Raw genomic sequence first — 10,178 nt, 5'->3', positions numbered from 1 at the left:
AAGTAAAAATATCAGAAAAATCTACTTGAGTACAGTTACGAAGTATTTCTACTTCGTTACTTCCCATCTCTGCCTTTTACTAACGACCACCTGCTCATTGCACAGCTGGTAGCATTTAGTCTAACCTGTCCCTGGTTACTTAGAAATAAGGAATTAACAAAAATCATTTATTTGAGCAAACACATTCAGCTAACAAAATATCCTAGTTTGCTCAGACTGAACCACTCAACTAGAAACTCAGGATTGCTAGTCTGATGGCAGGAAGTCAAATGAAATCTGTTAAAAGTGTAGGAGCAAAACAAGCTAGCACGTGTGCTCGGTGAAGGTTTCTGAATGTCAGGTGAGAGTTTCTGTTCAGTTGAGCGACAGACTCGTTTTCTGACCCTTTAAAATGTTTGTCCTTTATTGCTCCATTTAGTTTTATTTGTTAAAGGTCATGATCTGCAGCACTGAAAAGCCTGAACTATTTATAGAGCACGTTTAACAACTACATAAATAAATATTTGTTTTCCAGATCATCCAATTTATTTAATTTCTCATCAATCTACTCCCTCTATTACAACCCTTCACTAGTATTTATCAAGTAACTTACATGATTACATGATCCTATAAATTGAAGGACAGCAAATGGAAATTAGTCAGATTACAATAAACATTTCTTGACAGCATGGAAGCTCAATAGCTTTTTTCCAAACCCTGTTTTACACATTTTACCCTTTGCACTTTTGGGAGGTCTGAGGACAGATTGATGGAAATGCTGTTAATGAATTATTTCAGGGTTTATACAGGAATGAGTAAGTCTAATTTTATTGCTTTTTAACGCTCTTAAAAAGCATTAAACAGTCAAATCCTTCTTCATCTCTACTGTTGACAGGCTGCAGCCATGTCTCGAATTCCTCATTTTCCAGCCACTTTTGTTGAATTTTACATTTTTCCATTCTCTAACTTTTTCTCCACCTCGAGCTTCCTTTCCAAACATACGGCCGTTCCATGCAAACATGCGGAACCAGTTATATATGATATAATATAGCTGACGAAACTGTTTTTTTGTTTAAATAAAGCATTTTAAATGCAGCTAAGATCCCATTTAATAAATTTTAATGCCAATTAAGGCCTTGCTTTAAAGAACAATAATTTAATGACTTTTAATGATTTTTTATGAACCTACAAACAATTTTTTTTATAAATCCCAAAAATAAAAAATCGCTTTTTGAAAAACAAACTGTAACGATATTGGTTAAACATTTGCATAAACATTATAAATTAATATCAAATGTTTTTTTTCTACTTGAGTAGATTTTCAAAGTCCATTTTTGAAACAAACTTTATTTAAATTTCCATTTTAAATTGTCTTCTTTGCTTTCAACAATACTGGAACAAAGATCTCTCCATACTTTAAGTCTGTTCAGTGAAGAAACTAATTCCTCAAGACTGAAGACTAAAAATGATTTTTTTAGATTTTGGGATCAGACAGAGCTTAAAGTAAATTAGTCAAACAAAGTGACAGAAGAACTGAATAAATACGTGCATTTATTTAACAGAAGTCAAGTTTAGCATTGATATTTGTACAGCTCCCTCCGGTACATTCAACAAACAGGAACTTAGAGCCAAATCATAATTAAATATTTCTCTTATAAATTGCATATTGTATGGAAAATAAATACATGTTCAAATGAGATGTTCTCTCTTTTCTCTTTAAGGGATGCAATAAGGCAGAAATACTTAACATTTAGATGCAGTAGTACAGAAAAGCTACAAACAATCTCTTTAAGTCATCATAGAAATATTTTTGACCTTAAATCGTTCATCAGGCCTCCATCGCTTCCATGCAACAACTTATTCCTAAACATTTATAAAAAGAAAATAATATCCTATTCTGCTGTAGTTCATAAGCTGATTACTAAGAGGGAAAAAGCATCAGAATATTTGCTGGATGGATCTGTTGGTTTGGACCAACGTCTGCAGCTCATCCCTGAACGATGAACGAACGTCCCAGACGGGGAAAAAAAAAACGTAGAAACTGTGCGACTTTATGCGTGTGAAGCATCATTGTTCAGTGCATGAAATGATCAACGCCTTATTCTGTGAACAACATGAAATCAGCTCATTATAAACCGCCAGCTGTCAGGCCATCAGTGCCGCTCCCAGGAGCCGTCAGTGACCTGGAAACTCGGCTGAACAGGAGCTGCTGTCTAGTTTCTACTGGACAGCGTAGAAGTGAGCTGCAGGTGGAGAAACGTGTGCAGAGGCCGGCTGTTAGTGAGGACTGAAGCCAAGGATCGGTTCCCCAACAGGTCCTGGTTCAATGACCCCCCCCCCAAACCTTTAAAACAGTTCAACAATATTACATTTAAATGTACTCTGATCTCTACATGAAAATAATAAACATCACTTAAAATTATTTATTTTGACGTCTTATCTGAGTTTATGACTAAATCTAATATTTGAATCAATAATTTAAAACACTGAAAACTGGTCTTTTATTCAGTTGATTTTTATGACGCCATCCTGTAATTTCACAAGGTCTCTCCTAAAAAGTTAAAAACAATCAACTGGACACTATTTCCAAGTTTCTCTTCCCATCCAGGAAGCTTTTTTAATTCAAAAGTCAGAAATAGTGGTGAGTTCCAGGCTTTATACAGACTGTTTTTGTTTAAAAAACAAGCTAATTGAAACGGACGAACAGGTCCCCCCCTTTGGAACGGGGGTCGTTTTGGTTCTTTCGATAGCCTGCAATACCAGATACTGGCCTATGTCTCTTGACAAACCCCTCCAAAGACATAGAGAGGTATGGGGCATTGCAGGCTCACAAAAGAGGCAAACGACTCCCATTCCAATGGCGGTCCGTTTCGATTTGCATATTTTGCTTGTTTTTTTTTTTTTCAATTGTTGCACGCAGCTCCAGCTTGCACTGTACGATGAAACCCTGCAGTTTCGTCATACAGTGTCAGTTCCCAGCTCACGATGTTTGTTTGTTCTCACACTGTGCGAGCCGACGCTCTGATGCGATCTACCTGCTCACACTGTACGTCTAAAAACCAGGTGGGACTCAGCTCCGCGGTGAGATGGCGCTACTCGGACTCATCTATCCTGAAGCCAAACCAGTAGAAGAGGAATATGAAGCTCACTAGAGTGAAACGCGCTGCCTTGGCAATTTGGGCAATTTTGTGCTGAAAGCCCTAAAAAGAAAAGGAGACGACGTATTTGGACAAAGACATAGCTGAGCAACGTGGCTATTATGGTCTGTCAATTTTACAGAAAGAACTCCATTTCACTCATTGCACCCCCGCCATGCTGCTGGGTTTTCCTCTGAGAGGAAGAAGAAGAATCCTTGTTTGCCCACTGAGCGATTTGCCCACGACCACCTTACGACGGCCGACTGAATTTCAAACATGATTGATTTTCTCCCGACCTTAAGATTCCAGATGGGGGGGTGGTCGTTAGCGGCTGATCGCCCCTGGTTACCTCCTGTTCACTACACCACGCACCATCAGGCTAACAGTCCAGTGGATTGTTTAACTTTTTGAATGACTGTGACCTGGATGACAGGTCATAGTCATTCAGTACTTCACTAGGTTGCCCCCAGGGGGCGCATCCTCCTAGTATGGAGTGAATTTTGTTTCATTATTGTTACAAGCAAGGAACATGCTTTGTAAACTGATATTTTTTTTAAAAAGCAATCCAGAAAGAAAACCTTGAAAAAGTTTTCCATTAAAAAGGGGAGAGTAAATTAGAAAAAAATAGATTGTATATTTTGATATTCTGTTTTTTCAGGTTTCTGTTTTTCTGAGTTTTATGAATTTTATTCTTTTCATATTGTGTTTTTTTCCCCCAGATCTCATTCTCATTTTCTCTGCAAAGATGCATTTCTGTTGATTTGCTGGACATTAGCAACATTATTTGGTATTATTTGACAGGAAGTGAAGAGAATCCGATCTGTGAAACTCCTAAACTCAATCTGAAAAGAGAAACCTTCCATTTACAAAACGTGTTCTTTGTAACAATAATGGTAGAAAATTACCCCCATAAAAGTGTGTTCAACATCAGGAAGGCAACAACATTTTATGTTTAGGGAAACGTTCTTAGCTGAGATCAGAAATCTGCTCTGATGATTATTAATAAAAGGAGGACTGGTTATTATTTCTGTGGGGGTGGTGGCGGTGGGGGGGTTCCTGGTCTGAGAGGCGGCAGCATGAAGATCCGTTGTGAATATTGCCATATTTGAACAGTTTTCTGTTTGTTTTTGGTGAAGAGGGGAACTCAGCCTGAGAACAGAGGAGGTGTGGAAGCAGCCCTTGGTACGCAGGGTGGGCGAGAACAAACATCTGGGATCTTCATCCTCTCCAGCAGCTCCTTTATGAGGAACCTCCTGGGATTCCCCCGGTTCCCTCAAACAGCTCGCGGCGGTTTTTGCTCTGTGTTTCCACAGTTATTGCCCTGAAAGCTTTCAGGCTTCTTCACCTCCCTTTTAGTTCCATTGCTCTGTTTAATTATTTTTTGCATGTTATGGCCTCCTGTAGGAAGAATAAAATGAAAGAAAACCCCCAAAACAAACATTTGGGATAAAAATCTTGACATGCCATCAGTCACGTATGGTACAGAATATAATCCGATACGGTTTATTTACAAGAAGCATTCAAATAAGATCAGCCCGAGTTGGCGGATGCTTGGAGGACGTCTCCGTCCGTCCAGACTGAGGAGCGGGGAGATGATTGGCTGCTTCTCAGACAGCTGCAGGACCGGTTTGAGGGCAAGCAGAGGGCCGATGGGGCGCCAGCGGGTTCTCAGTTCAGCTGATCCTCGTATTGTTTCCGGAAACAGTCGCCGGCGGGGAAGAACTCCCAGCAGCGCTCCTGGTACATCTTCCAAACGTAAGACTCCTAAGAGAGGAGGAGGACAGCTGCTGTTATCACCTTCCAACAACAGAAGGTATTCCACTAAATCCTCAGGATTTTATTCCAGATTACAGATTACATCATTACATCAGTTACATTTTCAATGTAATTTTTACTGTGAATGAAAATTATCCTTAGAAAAAAAAGTGAAAACATACATTAACTTTAAACTTAACATAAAAATCGTCCTCTTAAAATAATAACAGCTTATTTAGAACAAAAAATATATATATTTATCTATGTACACATGAAAAGAAAATAGGTTTTAGGCTTTGAAAATATATTTTGTTTCGTTATAAATTGAAACAAAGGAGAGATTATTTCATGCTGGCGTGAGAATTCATTTAATGAAAATAATAGTCAATATATTCGCTGTTTAATCCTGAAAGATTAGGGTGAACAGTAGAAATTATTTTAGGGTTTTAAAAGAAAACTAATGAAAAAAAAAATAGAAAAGCAAAGCTGTGGGTTTATTAAATAAAGTTGAGTTTGTTGTGAGTCAGTGGAGCGGGTTTACCTGGCCTGTGTGCTCCGTTTCATCTTTGTTTATCAGGTACATCAAAAAAAACCTGGAAGACAAAAACAGGATTTTATGACTCATCAGTCGCTGCAAATTCAAAAAGTTTCTCTGATTATTTATAAGAATCTCCGGCTTTAAGTGAACGTCAACATCCAACACCTGCTGCCTCTCCTCCATTTTTGGATTTTTACACCTAACTAATCCCAATAATCCCACAGCTTCCAGTTTAGGAATGCTGTCACTCAATCTGCTCCATTATTACTGGAAGCAAAGGTTAAAAAACGGAAATTTGAAGAAAATTAAGAAATTTAGTTTCAAAAAAGAGAATTTTAAACATCTCTCAATACAGAGATAATGTTTTTTGACTAATTATTATTGGAAATGCACGACCAAACCCATCCATTCATATAAATATATATAAAGATTAGAATAATCGAACTTTGAATGAGAAGGCAAGAAAATCTGAATTTAAAAGCTACTGAAATATATAAAAATGTTTAATTATTTACTTATTTGAGATTAAAGTATATATATTTCTTTAATAAATGCATCAAAAGTCACATTTTTACATTTACAAATAAATTTCTGACACTTTTTAATCATATATGTGGCATCTATGGCTTTCCATACATGCTCCAGTCTGTAACTGATCCCATTGATGAACTTCTGCTTCAGATCTCAGCACCAAATATTTATGATTAAAATGTTTCTTAGCAGTTGAGGCTGAACAGCAGGATTGTCTGTTTTTCTATAATATTGGAATAAATGTCTCTCCGTACGCCATCGCCTCTCCTCTGTCTGTATGAGAGAACAGAAGGAAAACATTTCACTCTGGTTTACGGATCGACTTTTTTATTCCAACTAGCAGAAATCTGAAGAGGCTTTAGAAGTGCTTTCACATGCTGTCATCCCTGCTGTTTTTATAATAAATGTTATTAAATGGAGAACATTTGGATATGCATGACCTCTGAACCAGATCATCCTATTCTAGAAACAGGGGGGGGGGATTTACATTAGACAATACTAGGCAGTTCCTGGGGGCCCCATAAAACTCTGTTTCCATGTATGGTTAATACAACTATTCCTTATTTGTGCACATTAATTATGTTTTTGATAAAAATCCTTTTGCTGAAATGCCATCAGAACGCTGATAATATTAAGTGTGTCTCAGCCCCCCCCCCCCCTTCAGTGTCCACCATATTGGATCAGTCCATTTGCTGCACATGTTCAGAAAGGTCCAAACAGACAGCAGCAAACCATTTGAAAACAAACGATGCAAAGAGCAGTGTTGCCAACTTAGCGCTTTAGTCGCTATATTTAGTGACTTTTCAGACCCCTCTAGCACTTTGATTTCTAAAAAGCGCCTAGCACAAAATATAGCGATTTTTGTCTGCTACTGGAGACTTTGGAGACAACATCTAAAAGCAGCGAACTCTGCTCTCCAGAGCGAGTAGATTGGTAACCCCGCCTCCTGCTCTCCTCTATCTTGTCTGCTGTCATGATTCATGCAGCTATTATTTCATCCAAATGAAAAATGGAGAACAGAGAAGCAGATCATGGCTTGTCTACAGTGAAAAGAAGGACTGGGTTATTTACTTTGGCCTTTTTGGAAACACAGGAAGGAGCAATCAGCTAAGTGAGCTTAGTGCTTGGAAAAAATCTTTCATTCCTTTAGAGACAGCATGAAAAGTCAGCTGAGTACAAAACATAGAGAGGAAAACAAGAAGAAAAGGGACAAGAAGAGAGGGACACAACCTAGAACAGATAATGGATGTCTATTCTATTAACATTTCTCTATCTGTATAATGGGTCTGTTTTATGTGTTGTCTCCTCCATTCAGAGGGCCCCCTGCCTGTCTTTGCCTAAGGCCCCAAAATCCGCTGCCTTCTAGAACAAACTGCCCCATTATGGCTCCTTTAAGGCAGCAGCTCATAGTCCTGATGCTGATCTGATGGCGGCTGAAAGCAAACATGATGCTGCTATACTCACAAGTAGTTGGCTAAGTTGTGCTCCTGTAGTGTGTGAGTTTCAAACCCATGTGGTACCGTGTCAAAATAGTCATTTCCTATTCCACAGATAAAACATTTGGTCTGCAAGAAGAAAGGAGACAGATTAACGCCTTAACTCCACATCAGCTGGAGTCGGTCTCCATCAGAGACGTTTAGAGGCTGTTAAAGGAATAAAAATGGGATTATGCTGCAGTCTCTGCTGCTGACTGTGTACCTCCATGTCTTCTTTGACTTGTTCCTGCTGGTCTCTCAGTTCACCGAAGGCATCAATGATCAAACCTGGGAGGAAGACAGGAAAGAGCTGGTGTCACATCAGGGACATGCCAACCAAGGATTAGGGGATTACTGAGATTAATCTTCTATTTTAAGGACTTTCCCCTAATATTCCAGGTTTATTCTCATAAAATGATGACTTTATTCAAATCATTTCTCATATATTAAAGTCTTAACATTGCATGAGATTAAATGGGATTATCAGATTAAAGTTTTAACAAAAAAGCCTTGACAATAGGAGAATAAAATCATAATAAAACTAGATTAAAGTCATAACATCATGAGATTTATACATTTAAAATTATTCCAATAAAGCCATCATTTTATGAGAAGTATTATTATAATAGTAACAAGATTGAGGTCTTAACACTACATGAGATTGAATGAGATTATGAGATTAAAGCAGTACCAGAAAAAAACCATGACAATAGGAGAATAAAATCATAATATAAACAGAATAAAGTCATAATATCACGAGATTAAAGTTCTAAAAGATTTAAACTCAGGAGATTTTAGCTTTAAAACAAGAATAAAGTCACAACATTACAAGATTACAATTCTAATTAAATGGGGTTAAACTCATAATATTACCAGAATAAAATGGAAACGTTACAAGAAATAAAAAATNTAAACTCAGGAGATTTTAGCTTTAAAACAAGAATAAAGTCACAACATTACAAGATTACAATTCTAATTAAATGGGGTTAAACTCATAATATTACCAGAATAAAATGGAAACGTTACAAGAAATAAAAAATGTAACGTTATGAGATTAAAGTTGTAATATTACAAGTACATGATTTGGATTTTATGATTTACCGAATGAAAGCAAAAAAATCTGAGAATAAAATCCTGTAATCCCCAGATTAAAGTGTAAAAATGACAAGAATGGAGTGACCTAATAAAAATAAAATCATAACCTCACCTGAATTATTCGGAAACATTTCAGGATTAAAGCTTTAAAATAATGGGGGTTAAAATTGTAATTTTAAAAGAATTAAAGTCAAGAGATAAAAATTCAAATTCTGCGAGATTAAAGTGGAATCATTACAAGAATAAAATCGCTATTTTATGAGATCAAAGTAATTTTAAAAAGCCTGTATAAGACAGTATAAGAATCTTGTATAAGAATTATATAAAATACTTATTATATATATGATCAGTATAACATTATAACAGTAAGAATCCTGACATCAAGAGATTAAAGTCATAATATGAGCAGAATAGTTTGGATGCTGCTGTTTGGTTGAGCTGGATTATTAAAGCTTTGCTCGTATTAAAACTCATTTTTTTGTCTCATATTATGACCAATTTACTTTCATATTATTAAAAATTAATTCTCATAAAATAAATTTTCCTGGTATTCCTGGCAGGGGTGGAAGGCGTGTTTGCTGCATCCTCACCCTGGATGATGGCCAGAAGGATTACGATGACGAAGAAGAAGAAGGTGATGTCGAAAATGATGCGGTAGATCTCGTACTCATCGCCCGCAGGGTCCTCAATCTGGTCGCCGATCCCTCCGCCTGCTCGGACGCCAACATACATGTGGAACATGTAACACTGGATGGAAAAAAGGCAGAAAGAGGGAGAAAGTTTTTCTTCTGCAATCCACAGTTTGCCATTTTGGACCATTTAATCCAGAGATAATTTCTGTCAGCGTCACTAATCAATGTTTTGGTTTATGATGAATGTGAAGTAGAGAAAATAAAAGCATAATAAATAAACAAAAAGCACCATTTATTGTTTTAATTATTTAAAGGACATTTCTCATTGATCATCGTTGGCGTCTTCGTCCATCGTGGACGTCCAGTTTCAGGTAGAACCTCAATAACAGCAAACCAGAGTTCCAACGTTCAGTTAATTATTCTTAAATTTATGACTGAAAACATGGAAAGAAACGAGATTATACCAAAATGTCTGCTGGTAAGCTGGGAAACAAAGATGTCACCAAGAAACCGAAGCAACAGAACACAAAGACATCAAAGAACTGTTTCAAATATGAACTTATGGGGGGATTATTAGTTAGAGGTTTACAGAGGATTTAAAAAGGTTTTTAGTTCTGAAAACCTAATATTACTAAAGTATAAGAAAGATATTACAGCTAAAACAAATAACAAAACAATATATGTCCAAAATACTATATATCGAAAGAATTATTACTTTATTTCATATTTATAAAAATTTTAAGAAATTGTAATAAACAATTTGTTGTTTAAACAAGAAGATACCCTTCTGCGGCTACGCTAGTTAGCACCTCCCAAAAAGTTGCTAACTAGCTAAAGCCACAGAGCTTTAAACAAGGAGGCACCCTACTGTGGCTATGCTAATTAGCACCTACCATAGAGGTGTGAACTAGGTAAAGCCAAAGAGCTTTAAACAAAAAGATACCCTTCTGTGGCTACGCTAGTTAGCATCTCCCAGAGAATTTGTTAAAATAATGAAGAAGAGTCCCAGATCCAGTGTGAAAAAAATGCAGAAACA

The 10,178-nt window shown here is 36.8% G+C and overlaps 2 protein-coding genes across 2 annotated transcripts in view; both read right to left on the bottom strand.

Annotated features, from left to right (window-relative positions):
• The window catches only part of chrm3 (cholinergic receptor, muscarinic 3), a 25,396-nt gene extending 24,511 nt beyond the window's left edge, over positions 1–885 (bottom strand). Inside the window, exon 1 of the mRNA XM_015379303.1 lies at positions 866–885. Within this exon, the coding sequence (XP_015234789.1) occupies positions 866–885 (20 nt within the window). The remainder of the gene's footprint in view (positions 1–865) is intronic.
• Positions 886–3,326: 2,441 nt separating this feature from the next.
• The window catches only part of ryr2 (ryanodine receptor 2 (cardiac)), a 250,576-nt gene continuing 243,724 nt past the window's right edge, over positions 3,327–10,178 (bottom strand). Inside the window, exons 106-110 of the mRNA XM_015379302.1 lie at positions 9,101–9,257; positions 7,639–7,703; positions 7,405–7,505; positions 5,413–5,464; positions 3,327–4,880 (exon numbers count right to left, since the gene is read on the bottom strand). Coding sequence (XP_015234788.1) covers positions 4,785–4,880; positions 5,413–5,464; positions 7,405–7,505; positions 7,639–7,703; positions 9,101–9,257 — 471 coding nt within the window. The 3' untranslated portion in view covers positions 3,327–4,784. The remainder of the gene's footprint in view (positions 4,881–5,412; positions 5,465–7,404; positions 7,506–7,638; positions 7,704–9,100; positions 9,258–10,178) is intronic.

The sequence above is a fragment of the Cyprinodon variegatus genome, unplaced genomic scaffold (genome assembly GCF_000732505.1).
Source record: "Cyprinodon variegatus isolate N-32 unplaced genomic scaffold, C_variegatus-1.0 Scaffold189, whole genome shotgun sequence".
In the NCBI taxonomy this organism is placed as follows: domain Eukaryota; kingdom Metazoa; phylum Chordata; class Actinopteri; order Cyprinodontiformes; family Cyprinodontidae; genus Cyprinodon; species Cyprinodon variegatus.
Note: the sequence above shows the minus strand (reverse complement) of the source record. Positions and strands in the feature narration are given on the sequence as shown.